Source organism: Natator depressus, chromosome 3 (genome assembly GCF_965152275.1).
Source record: "Natator depressus isolate rNatDep1 chromosome 3, rNatDep2.hap1, whole genome shotgun sequence".
In the NCBI taxonomy this organism is placed as follows: Eukaryota; Metazoa; Chordata; order Testudines; family Cheloniidae; genus Natator; species Natator depressus.
In genome coordinates this window covers 91,636,954-91,652,995 of record NC_134236.1, presented here as the reverse complement: position 1 = coordinate 91,652,995, position 16,042 = coordinate 91,636,954, and the positions used below count along the sequence as shown (strand labels likewise).

Sequence of the window (16,042 nt, the reverse complement as noted above, 5' to 3'; positions counted from 1 at the left end):
TAACCATAGTAGTTCAAATCCAGTTATTTTATAAATAGTGGTATAATTTATGCCTCTGGTGTAAACTGGTGGGAAGATTGGTGCAAGCAATAAAGTAGTTTAACTTGTACAACTTTGATATCTAGTGCTGTGTAAACTTAAATGCACTATAGCTCATTTGTCAAGTAGTCAGAAGAGAAAATAGTAAGCAGAAAAAGGAACTAAAAGGAGGACCTTAGGTTAAACACTGCCATCCTTATTTTATGGTCATGGCTTTTCCTTTTAAACTTTCTTCTGCCCCCTGTTGGTGTGTAAATTTCAGTTATGTGAAAAAAGCATAACATGCAACCAGAGGAGCAAAAGCAGGTGTAGCCCTGCCCCTTTTCTAACCCCTGGTATAAAAGACATCTCTGCTTGTCAAATTCATGGTGGTCTCAAGACACACTTCCATAGGAGTTCCACCTGGATTCTCCAGGCTGAATTTAGCTCATTTTGTATATGCTTTATGGGGAATATATGTGACCATGTATCTTAGCAGAAATTGGATAGGGGGTGGGGTCCTAGGAGTGGGGGGACAGGGAGCAGAGGGGGTTGAATAGGGGTGGGGTCCTGGGGGGCAGTTAGGAACAGGGGGTCCTGGGAGGGGGTGATCAGGGGACAAGGGGGGGTTGGATGGGTTGTGGGTCCTGGGGGGCCTGCCAGGGGCCGGGGGTGTGGATGGGGTCGGGGCAGTCAGGGGACAAGGAGCAAGGGGGGATGGTTGGATGGGGGTGGGGCTCCGGGAGGTCGGGGACAAGGAGCAGGGGGGGTTGGATGGGTCGGGGGTTCTGAGGGGGGCGGGACGTGGGAAGGGGCAGATAGGGGACGGGAGCCAGGCTGTTTGGGGAGGCACAGCCTTCCCTACCCAGCCGTCCATACCGTTTCGCAACCCTGATATGGCCCTCGGGCCAAAAAGTTTGCCCACCCCTGGCCTAGTGGAACTCCAGTTCTGGCCCTAATCTGGATTAATTTCAGATAGGCTGTTGTGGGAAATCCCAGGGTTACTATAGATTCATTATGGTGAAACATCTAACTTTGGCCAAGTGGAGCCTATAGTTTTCTGTTTCACGTGCTCAAAGTAAGTTGAAGGTTGGTCTTTATTGCTAGAGTGTTATGAAATATAAATCTTCAAGATTCATGGTTTTCTCTCCTTCTCCCCACCCCCCAAAGTAATTTGACTTTATGTATTACAGGCAGAAGCAACAAATTAACAGTTTACATCAGAAGATAAGGGAGAATGAATTACGGGCTCAACATGCCAGGCTGAGCCATCTTGTGAATTGTGAAGAATCTTACGTGACTAATTTACAGGTAAAATGGTTATCTTTGTTTAGGTATTTCAATATATATTAACTGAACGCATCAGAAATACCTGAGGGCATGTTCACAGTTCACTGCAGGCCAAAAACTAAAACTGTTTAAATTGTATGTCTATAATAATGCCTAATACTCATACTTTGCATACATTTCAGAATGTTCTGTTAAATGTCCTTTTCTCCAGTAATTGCAGAAGTGTTTAAGTATTTTTATAGTAAGTATATTTTATGCTTAACATTAATTTTACTATTGTGTGTGTGTTTGAAATCTGAAAAAAAGTGTGTTGTGAAGACTGAGGTTAGAGCCATCATAGTATTCAGCCAGCAGAGGGATCTCTAAGACAGGGCGCAGGGTAATGTTAGAGATGAAGTTAAATGAGGAAGAGATATAAAAAAGAAGAGGTTGAACAAAAGTAACATTACAATGTTCGCTATAGTGTCAGAAGTTCAGCACCTTAAAATAAATGGAAAAGATGTAGAAGCCTGGGCTGTGATGGTCAAGCAAGGGACCAATGGAGTAACTTTGCATGGCAGAACAAGACAACAAATTTGGCAGGGACACTTAAGTAGGACCTGGGATAGTAGCCAAAGATGCATCTAGAGGGAAGGTGGTGGGGGGGGGGGGAATGACAATGACAAGCGTAGACAAAATATTCTCCTATCCTGTTTCCCTTGTATCACCTTAACCTTTTTGTTGTTACAATCAGTGGACCAGATCCTCACTTCATGTACTTAAGCATAACTCCAGTTATGTCATTGGAGCTATAGTGATGTACCCCAGCTGAAGACCTGGCCCAGTGTATGTATAAGCCCATAGAAAGAGGAATCTGAATGCCTGATCATTGGCTTTTTGGGGCGGATAATTTAGCATGCCTGTAAGCTAACAAATGTATTGACTGAAATGGAAACACCATGCATTGTTAATTATTTAGGGAAAGATTTTCAGGTGCCTCAGGGATTTAGGTGCTTAATCCCAGCTGTAGGCACTTCTGCAAAATCTCCTTATTTTGTAAAATTATTTTAAAATTGTAAACATGCTTTTCTATACTGAAATAGTTACCTACTAGAGACTGGGTGGATGTGAGTTTGAAGAAAAAAGTATTGACTTTTTTTTCTACATGAAAGGGGCAGTGACCCCAAAACCTGCAAGGATGTTCTGGGTTGGTTTTATTTATTTATTTATTTAGCAAAAGGGTGTTGCACACAATTGTACATATAATCATGTAAATAATAAACTTTATGTAAAATGTTAATGAAGGCTTTTCATAATAGCATTTTTAAAATCAAGCCTCAGAGGATTTCTGCTTTAATTGGTTTATTCAGCATCTATTCCTGGGAGTTATTTTTCTTAACTGTATTCCTCATACATAGTTTAATCTTTGAAAAGATTTTAAAAATTATTCTATTTTGTCCGTTTTGTTAAAGGGACGTTGTCAGCTCAAAAATCATGTCTTTTAACAAAATCAAATTGCCTCATAAATTCCAGTGTAGATTATGGAAAGGGAAAGATTTTTTTTTAAAAAAAAACGCAATTTACTTTTCATCACTCATGCTACCTGTCTCCATCTTGCGCTTCTCTCACCATGGACAGTGAAAACAGAAATGTAATTTTCACTCCTGTGAAATGAGGAGGCAGCTTGGTGCAGTAGATAGAGCAGCAGATATGAAACATAGGTTCTGTTCTTGGCTCTGCCACTTCTTTGATCTTGGGCAAGTCACTCCACCTTTCTGTACCTCAGTTTCTCCATCTGAAATATAGGGATAATCATGCTTACCCTCTTTCAAAAAGCTAAAGATGTAAGCACCATTGCAATATTTTGGTTTGTTCATAGTCATTTGTAGTCTGGCTTGCTTTTTGGGTTATAGTGCAGTGTTTGGGGTTGGAAACACTACAGATGTCTTGCCTTCTGTAAAAAAAAAAAAAAAAAAAACCTAAATTTGGAGCCAAATTTGATGTGACCCTGTCCCTTTAAACATGTTATGGAGATCATCGTAATTTTTCGTTTTAAGGTCTGATTGCCAAATTCAGATATTCTCCTGCTCCACAAAGTATAACTTCCAGAAATTCATGGTGTATTAGCTTATTTTTTGACAGGTTTCAGAGTAGCAGCCATGTTAGTCTGTATTCGCAAAAAGAAAAGGAGTACTTGTGGCACCTTAGAGACTAACCAATTTATTTGAGCATAAGCTTTCGTGAACTACAGCTCACTTCATTGGATGCATCACTTGCATCCAGTGAAGTGAGCTGTAGCTCACGAAAGCTTATGCTCAAATAAATTGGTTAGCTTATTTTTTTGATGCTTATAAATAGCTCAGACATCCGATACTGACTGAAAATTAAGTCCCACTCTATCTGCGTACAAAAAAACGTGGTGTTGTATAAGACTATGCCTTCCCTATGAGCTTAAGTTGCGATTCCCCCGTTTGTGCTATTTACAGCCGTGCTAGCTTGCTGAGAGCTGGCATGAGTATGTGTATGTGAGCAGGGGAATCACTGGGCTTGTAGTGTAGATGTAGCCTAATGAACACCAGTGCAGTTATTTTTCGTAGCTTGTGCTGTGTCACCTCTCCTCAGTAAACATGTTGTAGCATGTGTGCATTTTCTTTGTAAGCCAGGCACTGTATTTTTAAATCTACCAAGTGAGAGGGTTTTCTCGAAGAGCTAAGGTCAGCTGTACTTTAACTATACTTTTTTCTTGTTTTTAAAGCATCCACAATATGAGATCACATCATTGCAAGCTCCATTTTCAGAAAGATCGGTATCCCACTGTGAGGAGCTTGAGCAAAAGCTTGCATCAGTTGAGAATAAGGAAATGCAACTCAATGAGTTTCTCAAGCAAATTTCAAACAAATCCAGTGAAGAGAAAAAGAAGATGGAAGAGAAAGTAAGTGGCTTTCATGTTTAGATTTCACCTTTTGTGCCATGGTGTATCAGAACTTTTTAAGTAGAAAGCAACTAATGTGTAGGCTCTAATTTATCCTGTGGTGTCTATAGCCAGTCCACAATATGGCATTTAAACATGCCGGGCCTGATTCACCACTTGTTCCAGTGTTACATGGTGTTATGCAATTACTTGATTTCAGTGGCGCTGCACTGCGTGAAACTGGAGTATCACAGTGTGACTCATGCCCAGTAGAAGTGTACCAAACTTCGATCCTGTCAATAGAGTGGCACTATGATTTCCCTGTCCAGGGTGAAAAGGGCTTTTGGTTTTTCATTTTAAAAAAACCCCTCTTGGACAGGGGCAGTCTTGCTATTTGTATGTGTGTTCAGTGCCTACTGCAGTGAAGCCCTAGGTGTGACTGTAATACAGGTAACAAATAATAATAGCCAAACAGATGCTATATACTGCCACAGGTACCATAGCCTGTAGCAGTTTTTTTAACATGGCTGCCACATGGATTGGAACTTGTTAATATGGATGTAACTCTGGAAACCTTTTTTTAAAAATGCCTGTGTTGCTAGTCCTCCCTGTCTAGGTTCCTTCCCCTACTCTGAACTCTAGGGTACAGATGTGGGAACCCGCATGAAAGACCCCCTAAGCTTATTTCTACCAGCTTAGGTTAAAACTTCCCCAAGGCACAAAGTCTTTGCCCTTGCATTAGGTAAAACGCTGCCACCACCAAGTAATTTAACAATCAATCAGGCAAAGGACCACTTGGAGTTCCTCTTTCCCCAAAATATCCCCCCAAGCCCTTTCCTGGGGAGGCTTAAGAATAAACAAGATGAGCACAAACCAGCCTTGGATTTTTAAGACCCAAAAAACGCAGTCAGATTCTTAAAAAACAGAACTTTATTAGAAGAACAAAAAAGATAAGAGAACAACTCTGTAAGATCAGAATGGAAGATAATCTTACAGGCAGTCAGATTCAAAACATAGAGAATCTCTCTAGGCAAAACCTTAAGTTACAAAAAGACACAAAAACAGGAAAACACATTTCCTCCAGCACAGCAAATTTACAAGCCAAAACAAATAAAACCTAATGCATTTTCTAGCTAGATTACTTACTAACTTTACAGAAGTTGAAGGGCTTGCATCCTTGATCTGTTCCCGGCAAAGGTATCACACAGTCAGACAAAAGCCTTTTTTCCCCCCTCCACATTTGAAAGTATCTTGTCCCCTCATTGGTCATTTTGGGTCAGGTGCCAGCGAGATTACCTTAGCTTCTTAACCCTTTACAGGTGAAAGGATTTTGCCTCTGGCCAGGAGGGATTTTATAGCACTGTATACAGAAAGGTGGTTACCCTTCCCTTTATATTTGACACTCCCTAAAGTGGAACATTCAGAACAGGGGCGAGAGAATGCTGGCTGAGGGAGCAGTAAAAACAACTCACTAAGATAGCATTAGCCTCTCCTGGAGGGATGAGAAAACTATAGGCAGCTTCACTGGTGTTAGCCCGAATGTAGATGGCTTTCTCTGTTCCAGCTGCCATTTTCAGCACCATATTAATTAAGCTTGCTCCCTGCAAGCATATATGATCTGGTGCTAAAATCACCCATCTTCATTATGGGTTTTGTGGTTACTAAGGCGAATGGAGCCAAAGAGGGACATTTTCTGTTAAAATTCCATGGTGTCGAGAAGGCGGTAGGTTTGTAAGCACAAAGGCTTGTAACAGTGTGTTGAAATCTTAATTTTTGTTTCTTTATTACTTTCAGTTGAGCATGTTCCCTTAGAAGGAACATCGCCTCCTCGGAGCAATCCTGGATACATCTTAAAATACGCTACACCAGTGGTTTTCAAACTTTTTTATTGGTGACCCCTTTCACATAGCAAGCCTTTGAGTGCAACTCCCTTTATAAATTAAAAACACTTTTTAATATATTTAACACCATTATAAATGCTGGAGGCAAAGTGGGGTTGGGGTGGAGGTTGACAGCTCGCGACCCCCCGAGGGGTCCCAACCCCCAGTCTGAGAACCCCTGCGCTACAGAAACTGACAACTCAGTTTATTTTCAAAACTCCATTAAAGCATGTCTACAATAGAAAAATTACCATTGCTGATAAGTGTCAGCAGAATGGATCTGAACCTCTCTTGAATGTTTGAATGGTATTCAGAAACCAGTTAAAACCTGTTGCTGATACTGTTTTCAGCTCATGTCAATTAGGTTTGCTCAGGGTGTCGCTTTCAAGGAAAATGGTATCCATGTGCCTCAGCCCAACAGTCTGAAAATTCATGTGATTTGAAGCACTTATTAACATGAATAAACGAACATATATTTTTTTAAAAATACCGTGGAAAGTTTGGGACTAGAACTGCTGTGTCTAATACAGCAGACACAAGTCTCATATACTAAGCCATTCTGCCTTCCAGAGTGAATATGCCAAATCCATGAGTGAAAAGCTGCTGCCTCCTCTCAGAGGTGCAGCGTAGAAATTACAGTGCAAGACAAGGACGGCTCCCGATTCTGGGCTGTTCTGGGAGTTGGGCAGAATCTCTGCAGCCTAATTCGCTACACAACCATGACTTATTCCCCAAGCTCCATCCAGCCTGTGGACTGAATGAGGCAAGGATCCTGTGGAAAAAATATGTGATCATGTAATTAAATGAATTCATTAAAGTAGGATGGGATTGTAATCGTAGAAAGAAGGGAATACAGGGCCAGAAAGGGCATGTGCTGCTGTAGGGACAAGCTGACAGGCGGTCTGAACTCTAGACTGGGGGCTAGGTCTAGGAGGCAGCCTATCTGCATGACTTCTGTGCACCATCACGGTGCTGATGTTAGGATCAGTCAGAGCCCACAGGGGAGAAGGCCCCTGATCAGTGACTGAGGGATTGATGCTGGGGGTATGGAAATTATTTTGCTCATCTAGGGATGATAAAGCTGATCGTTACTGAGAAAGGTGTTGAAGTGATTTCTGGTTGAATTCCTCCTCCCCAAAGGCTGTGGGAGGGATCTCCATTCCAAGGCAAGAGGTGGGGGATTGAAACAAACTGCTAGTAAGGGAAACATCTTCTCCCCCTGCTGCATACAAGAGGACCAAATTAAGGTTTCATGGGCCACCTTAATACTGACAATTAACACTAACTTTTGAGGGCCGACCTTTACAGGAAAAATAATTCTCAAGGAAGGGGGGAGAGGACACTGGGGATGTGGAGATGGAAGGAAGGGGAATATCAGTGGCTGACAATCCAGCTAATAGAGGGAGAGAAGCTACAGACTGTGATTGCAGGAGAGGACCTCAGGTTGTGGGTGCAAGAGGGAAAGGGAGATGTGGAGAAGGCCATTATATCTGTCCCTGAAAATGCAGGAGGATTTTAGTGGGCCAAACAGTTGTGCAAAACCTCACTGAAGAAAGCACAAGCCCAGCATCCCCTAAAGGAAGATATGTCAGAGGAGCAAAGGCATTTTGGAAGGTCATAGGGTTTGGATGTATCTCCAAATACTTCGGGGTTTTATCTGGTAAGAAATACCTTAGAACAGCCTGAATGCTGTATCAGTTTTTGAGGCCCTGATAATTAATAGATTCGTATCAAAACTACCGTAATCTTAAAACGTCACAGAATGTGTATATAGCCCTCCCGTAGCCCCCAGGATCCTGACTTGTTTAGAAAATTGTCCCTAAAAAAGCTTTTCCGATGTTGTCAGCTACTAAGCACTTTTATAGACTCCATCATTAGACTCTGACATTGCCAGTGTCACACATAACATTTGTTTTTCAGCAAGATGGATGTTTCCAGCACTAGACACAGAAACACCAATTGTATTTGATATTTTAAAGGGTTACATTTGACACTTATTCATAGTGACACATGTTTCTAATCCTGTAAATTGCTAATCTGTTGATCTGAGCAATATGGGTAGAGTTCTCATTAAATCAGATCCTGAGTTTGAAGACAGGTTTTGAGCAGTCTTTTTTTTTTTTTTTAAGTCCTTGTTAATAAAGCAAGCGCCAGGAATGCGTGTATGCGTACTGATCTTGGCTATCAAACATAGCAAAGAAATTATTTTGCAGGCTGAGGGTGAATTAAGATTCCTGTAGAAAGTCAACCTTAACAAAGCTGCTATTTCATTGTGATGTCCTCTGATGTAGTTGTTGGACTGTGTCAAGGTCAATTTTTTGGCTCAGATTCCTATTGGGTTTAGTCCTGATAGTTATGTATTTGAAGCTGTTTTTTAATTCCTGTAGCTGTTGCACAAAATAATATCCAAAACAAAACATTTAGGACCTCTGTCTTGAGAAGATGTTATCTGGCCACCTATTTATATTGTGTGTATATTATAAAATGAGAGTTGAAATGACATTTTGTAACTCAAGAAGAGTATCATGAGTAAACCACTGTTACTGGCGTAGTGGGTAGAGCATTGGACTCAGGAAACCTGGGATCTGTTCCTGGCCCTGCCACTGGCCTGATGGGTTACCGTGGACAAGTCACTTGACCTTTGTGCCTCATTTGCCCCTCTGTAAAATGGGCCTAATGATAGTAACTTCCTTTGTAAAGCACTTTGAGATCTAATGATGAAAAGCACTGTTTAAGAGCTAGGTATTATTATCACTGCACTACCTTTAGGCACCACATGAATCAGGACTCCATTGTGCTTGGCAAGCACATACAAACGGTCCCTGCCTGAAAAACAAGACAGACAAAGGACAGGAGGGGAAACAGGCACAGGGATGTGAAGTGACTGCCCAGTGCCACACAGCAGGTCAGTGGCAGAAGCAGGAATAGAACCAAGTCCTGACCCCCAGTCCACTGCCCTATCTGAGGCCATGCAGTTTGTTGTGTACATGGCTTCGAAACACAGTATTTACCCAAGAACTCAGAAGCACGTATGTGTTATAAGTTTTTGGGTTGTGTTGTTTTTAAGTAGGGCCGAATGCTCTAGTGGCTAATGTGCCACAGATCAAAGAACGCTATCTCAATTTATACAGAATAAAAAAGCTCAAGAACTAGGAGTAAAAGTGGCTATGTTCTGTGATGCTATATGACTCAAACCCACAAAAACAGAGCTGTTGCCCCTTGGCTGAGTAGCAAAAATTCAGGGTCTTGCAGAGAGGTTTCCATTTGGATGAAAAATTGGTGGCATAGTATGAGGGTATTTTCTTAGTGCAGTGGTCACCAAGCGGTCAATCGCGATCAACTGGTCGATCCTAGAGGATCTCCCAGTCTATCACGATCTCCAGTGGCATAGCATGGCTGCCGCTAAGGCAGACTCCCTACCCCGGCCCTACGCCACTCCTGGAAGCGGCCAGCATGGCCACAGGGGCAGGGGTCTCCCTCTGCGCGCTGCCCTTGCCTGCAAGCACCTCCCCCGCAGCCCCCATTGGTTGGGAGAGCTGCGGGGGTGGTGCTTGCAGAGAGGGGCAGCATGCAGAGCCATGTGCCCCCACCCCCCAGTAGGGGCACATTGGCCCCTTCCGGGAGCAGCGTGGGGCCAGGGTAGGCAGGGAGTCTGCCTTAGCACCCAGCCATGCTACACTGCCGACCGGGAGCTGCCAGAGGTAAGTGCTGCCCGGTGGGAGGCTGCACCCCAGCCCTGAGCCCCCCTCCCAGAGCTCACACCCCAAACTCCCTCCTGTATCCTGCACCCCAACACTCTGCCCTGGCCCGGAGCCCCCTCCTGCACCCAAACTCCCTCCTAGAGCTTGCACCCCTCCTGCACCCCAACCCCCTTGCCCAGGCTCAGCCTAGAGCCCCCTCCCACATTGCGAACCCTTCAGCCCAGAGCCCGCACCCCCTTCTGACCCCCTACCCCAGCCCGGTGAAAGTGAGTGAGTGAGGGTTGGGGAGAGAGAGTGATGGGGTGGAGATAGATGGAGTGAGCGGGGCGGGTCTTTGGGGAAGGGGCGGGGCAGATCCTGGGTTGCCCTTAGATTCAAAAAGTGATCTTGGGCATAAAAAAGTTGGAGACCACTGTCTTAGTGTAATATGTTTATTTACAAAGTACACTAATCTTGTCTGCCTGGATAGCAGTAGGAACAAAGTAGCACATAGACAGCTCTTCTGCAGTAGCCTCATACCAGGCTTTGCATTATCCCAAGAAAGAATTCTCTGCCTCTGTTTTTTCTCTCCAAGGACTCTCATAGACTTGCAGCAAAATGCAGACTCTCTGACTGTCCACACAGTAATTTTTATCCAGTTCTCCCACTCCTAATATTTTTCATGTCTCTGACCACCAGGCATGCACACAGAGCAAGCCAAAAGAGTGAGAAACTTCCTAACACTGTGGGCAATTGACATAAAAAAGAATGTGTTAAATAAGGATGTTTTCAATTCTGAAGCAGTGGGTCATATAAACTGAGGTAAAACAATTGTAGCTTCACATATGTTTGATATAACGCAAATATTTAAAGATGGTAATTGTTCTGGGTAGGAGATACTGGATTTAAGCAAAATAAATGACCCTTTGGTATAATTTTCTGTAATAACTAACCTTTACTTCTGGCTAAGAATGTAGTTTCTAAAGATCTGCTGAGTTTTGAGAATTTGGAAATAGATTCTTCATTATCTTGTACTGGTTTATTTTCTACCACAATAAATTATGTAATCTTATTATTCTTTTAGCTTAAAACCAGAGACAGATACATAAATAGCCTGAAAAAGAAATGCCAGAAAGAGTCTGAACAAAATAAAGACAAACAGAGACGAATTGAAACCCTAGAAAAATACCTGGCTGACCTGCCGACGCTGGATGATGTAGAAAGGCAGAGTAAGCAGGTAAGGGAGAAGTATCTGGTTTTAATAATACATAAAAGGAGAGTTACAGATATAAATATATTCTGTGACATGCATTTGTGACTGGGGTCCCAGGGGAGCCACACTGAGGTTATTCAATTAGGGCAAACTGTAAAGAATGGGGCAGACAATCCCTAAAGCTGGTGGATATTCCAATACTTAGATTTACCAAGCCAGCACAAAACAGCTTCTGTAATACCTTACTGGTTACCCAGAAGCCAAAACATAGTTCCCTTAAAGCAACCCAGCCTTGGGCTTCCACCCAGATGCCCAAGTCAGATATGATGAGGATTACTGAACATTTTATTCATCATAGAAGAAAGTTATACCAATCCCTAATGATTGGACAAATTAACTTCCAAGGTAATGAATATTTCAGATCTTACCCATATACATGCTTACAGCCAATTCTTCTTAACTAAACTAAAATGTATTTAAAAAGAAAAGAGAGTGAGTATTGGTTAAAAGATACATACAGACATGAGTACAGTTCTGAGATCAGTTTTATAGTAGAGATGGTGAGCTTTGTAGTTGCAAAGAGTTCTTTCAGAATCTGTCCATAGGATATAGTTCAATGTTCATATTCAGGGTGATCCAGGTGGGACTGGAGATCTCAGTCTTAGGACTCAAGCTTCTGTGTAAAGCATCAAGCAGATCTGAAATAAAAAGGATAATAACCCAATGGTTTTTTTATACAGTTCCAGGCCTTCTCTTGACAGCTCAGAGTTCTTAAGTGAACAATAGGCTAGCACTGAGACTTTGAAGTAGACATATTTCCTGAGCATCACCAGTAATTAGCTATATGGATTAACACAAGGCAATTGCCCATTTTCAACCATTTGCAGATGATTTGTTGTACATTTCAAAGAGAAATGAATACAGTGATATCACTATATTTACAAAAAGAAAGGGAGTACTTGTGGCACCTTAGAGACTCACGAAAGCTTATGCTCAAATAAATTTGTTAGTGTCTAAGGTGCCACAAGTCCTCCTGTTCTTTTTGCAAATACAGACTAACACGGCTGCTACTCTAAAACCTGCCACTATATTTACACTTCATTTAAATGTTAAGATCTCCTTTTGATCTCTGAATTAACAGAATACAGCACAGACAGGAAGAGTTTGGTTATATTGTTAACCTCCAACAATATATACGTAAACACACACGAAAACACAAACATTTATCTACCAATATGTTTCTAAAGGTTGAATTCAGGTCATTTATCTTGCGAGATGCTTTATCCTTTCTGGCCATGTGTCACACCATTATTGATTGTTTTGCAATTCCTCTTTACTGAATTGCAATGTGGATCACATTTTTTCCCCACCTGATTAGAAGACAAATATTTAAAGTGTTAAAAGGTGTTTTAACACTGTAACAAGGATAATTGTAATAGAGTTTAGTGCACTGTAGTTGGAAACAGTCAAAATGAGGCTAAAAGTGTATTCAGAAGATAAGTGTAAAGCTGGGGCCTGTAGTAAGTACTTCTATTACAAAATTGAGCATTGTATCTGACTATTTGGATGTATTGTCTTAGCTGCATATTCTAGAAGAGAAAAACAAGCAACTCCAAGAAACAGTGACCGATTTGGAGAAGAAGCTTGGAGAGACTAGAACACAGTGTAGGGAGAAAGAGCTGCAACTCATGTGTCAGAAAAAGAAAGAAAAAGACCTGGTCACCACAGTGCAGAGGTATGAATACCTATTTGATACTCTGGGACTGTTTCAGCGTGCTTGTTGTTTCAAGCTGCCGAATTCTTTGCAGCTTTACTCCAGTACGGTGTCAATGACTTTTGTGTCACACTGGAACGTATTACCACACAGAGGGTGACAGTGTGACACAAAAGTCATGGACACTGTACTGGAAATATGATGAGATTTCCTTTGTATCATGTTACAAATGATACGATAACAGAGGAGGGGCTGACTCTCACCAGTGTCTTTCTGAGCTGGCAGCATGGAATAGTGCCTGGTGGGGGTTGGGTAGAATAAGCGTGTGCAGCAAAAGAGCATTGTTCAGAGACTCCCAGCATTCCAAACTAATAAATAAGCCTGTATTGGACTGTAGGAAAGCTCAGAAGAAATTTATTGAGGGGTAAGCTAAGCATGGAAGGGTCAAAGATTTAAAAATCCTGCATCCATGTCCTAATGGGGAGGTATTTGTTCTGAAGCGGGAGGATATTTACAGGGACATTTAACTGCAGCTTGTGCCCTATTGCTGGCCTTACATAATCATAAAAGAACAAATTGGGCAGATTTCCATGGAAAAATTCCAGATGGATGATTGAATGAGACAGTGTTGTTATGGTGTATGTTACATTCTTTATACTACTTAAAGGCATAATTTTAAAAGGAAAAATATCAATTGGAGTTATGTGATGAAGACCGCCAAAAGAGAGAGGTTATGGAAAGCATAATTTCTCATAATTTGGGGTGGATGTCACTTTAGTTCAGGGCCCCTCACTTGCCTAAATGTACATGCCAGTAGCAGTCTAAAAGTGTGTTACTGATGAAAGGCTAGCCAGTTGGGACATCTAGTCAGGCAGATCACTGGGCACATTGTTTCCATCTTACAGCTGATGCACCCTTTTATTTGTGCCCATGTAATCTACCGTGGTGGTTTTTGTCTTTCCTGAAAGCCTACAAATATTTGAAATGATCTCTGGCTTCTATATTGGAAAACAGGATTGTCACTGTAATAAAATACACTTATTTTTGAGAGCTGCTGAGGGGGAAAGCTCTGGCAGCATATAGGGGCTTTAAATGAACTGCAGGGGGCTGGGAACATTCCTGTGGTGCGTAAACAGTGTAATGGCTGAGATTTGTGGCTTTATGCTGCCCATCATAAGGGGCAGGAATGACAGACCATAGTGCTTGGCACTGTGGGCAATTCTGGACTGCAGTGGAGCTCATAGGGACCCCATAGGCAAATTGAGTAAAGCTGCTGTAAGAACAACCCCCAGGACTGCTCTGACTAATGCTGGAGCTGTTTCAGCCCCCACAGCAGCCCATAAAATGGGCAGCACAAAGGTGTTTTAAAGTCACATTTGTTCCCCTCCCTCTGGGTGCACCTCTGGTGCCATGCCTCAAGAGATGCAACACAGAATCTGGTCCAGGATTTATTTTTTTAACCAGGCAACAAAGTATTAAAAAGGTGCAGTATATATTGGATTAGTAATAAAACTTTCCTGTGTATTTAGATTGATCTGTTCTTGTTAGTGACATGGTGACTTCAAGAAATCCAGGATTTACACTTGTCGGTTTACTTATACATGAAGCTGGGATCTACTTGTAAAGTCTTGGTGGGTTTGGTGAGAGACTGGGTGATGTTGCTTATGGTGGTTTTTAAACCCTCCACTAGAACATTTTGCAGTTTTGTTTCCTTGTTTTCCCAATACATTGACTAGTTGCTTTTCCATTCTTATCTCTGCATTGCAGTTTGCAACAGAAAGTAGAAAAATGCCTGGAAGATGGTATCCGCCTCCCCATGTTGGACACAAAACAGCTTCAGAGCGAGAATGAATGCCTCAAAGAAAAGAACGAGAAAGCCCACAAGGTCAGTCCATGAAACTGATTAGATGAACTGTCAGCAGCGTCCACAGAATGTCCAATTGTGTTCCTTTGTCTTCTTTTTCTCTCACTCAATTTTTCACGTGTATTGCTGATTCCGGTTTTTCTTCAACACGTGTTTTATGGGTCAGTGCATTTGTTTTGCATGAATCTCAGTTGCACACGAAAATGTAAGCCATTTTTAGTCAAATAAAATAGAGAGAGACTTTGTTTTTACCAAGAAACTGGCAATAAGTTAATTGTGATTTTGTAATTAGTAATTTCATGATGAAGATTGCTGTGAGTGTTAAGCAGTATTTCTCTCTCTCTTTTTTTTTTTATATTATTATTTACTTCTTCGAGGCTAGGTCATTTGAGTTCCGGGTTTAGACATTTATAAAAGAAAAGAGGGTTGCTAGATCAGAAATTATAGAGATTATTCTACTTAAAACTCACAGGGTCTATCATCTTTTTGAATGTGGCACTTAGTCATATTTCCCTTTTTTTATAGGTTATAGACAATCAACAAAATCAGATAGCTGGGATGATTTTAGAAATTCAGGTAAGGAAATGTATATATTTTGCCATTGGTTTAGTCAGCTGCAGTTTATGATAATGTGCTATTAAAACACAGATATACAATATCTGTCGAGATAGGAGCTTGGAGTAGAAACATCTCCTTAACCTTAATTCAACCTTAACTACAGTTACTTGCATTCCATCGTAGCGTCCTAATTTATTCATTATTGATGTTTTACAAAGTTTCTTTGCATTGGCCATATAATTTGGTGGAAAAAACATTAAACAATAAATGCAAATCTGTGAAGTAGTATGTGGTTTCGCTAACTTCAAAACTGAATTTAAATTTCAAGTGTGAGCAAAATGAAATTGGGCAACTGAAAGTCCTAATATTTATTAATCAGTAAAAATAAGCTTTTTAGCACTTTGCAGATAGAAACAAATTGGATTCCAGCATAAGTTGGAAAACTGCCTCCCTCCAAGCTGCCTTATGCTGATGGTCTAAAGGATGTCATGTCAGATATCCTCAGAGTGGATTATGTCACTTTTGGTGCTATTGATATGACTGCACACTCTTTAACAATGCGTCGTGGGACAGGCACAAATTGTAGTCAGATAAGAAAAAGAAATGCACATTAAACACCTAAATATTGAACACTAGCAGTTGCTCTAAGGCTGCAGTCTTGAATGCATGGAAATCTAACAGGAATGGGTTTGAAATAAAAGCCACTATTGATGAGTTGCTATAGTATGAATGATCTGGCATACCTATTAACAAAAATAAGTAAGTTTCCTTCACTTACTTTCATAAAATAACTGATTAATTTTACCTATCAGTTGGACTGACTGTTTAGTAGCTTAACACGCTTATGCCATCACGATGTATTCCTGGATCTCTCCAGTTCCCCTATAGTTTTAACCTCCTCATTCCATCTACTTCCCTGCTGCTGGATATATCGG

At 41.4% G+C, this 16,042-nt stretch overlaps 1 protein-coding gene across 2 annotated transcripts in view; it reads left to right on the top strand.

Moving 5' to 3' along the window:
- The window catches only part of CEP85L (centrosomal protein 85L), a 177,743-nt gene that overhangs the window by 148,416 nt on the left and 13,285 nt on the right, over nucleotides 1–16,042 (top strand). For both annotated transcript variants that reach the window (XM_074948308.1, XM_074948307.1), the window contains exons 5-10: nucleotides 1,212–1,329; nucleotides 4,043–4,219; nucleotides 10,843–10,995; nucleotides 12,552–12,706; nucleotides 14,453–14,570; nucleotides 15,075–15,125. In XM_074948308.1, coding sequence (XP_074804409.1) covers nucleotides 1,212–1,329; nucleotides 4,043–4,219; nucleotides 10,843–10,995; nucleotides 12,552–12,706; nucleotides 14,453–14,570; nucleotides 15,075–15,125 — 772 coding nt within the window. The remainder of the gene's footprint in view (nucleotides 1–1,211; nucleotides 1,330–4,042; nucleotides 4,220–10,842; nucleotides 10,996–12,551; nucleotides 12,707–14,452; nucleotides 14,571–15,074; nucleotides 15,126–16,042) is intronic.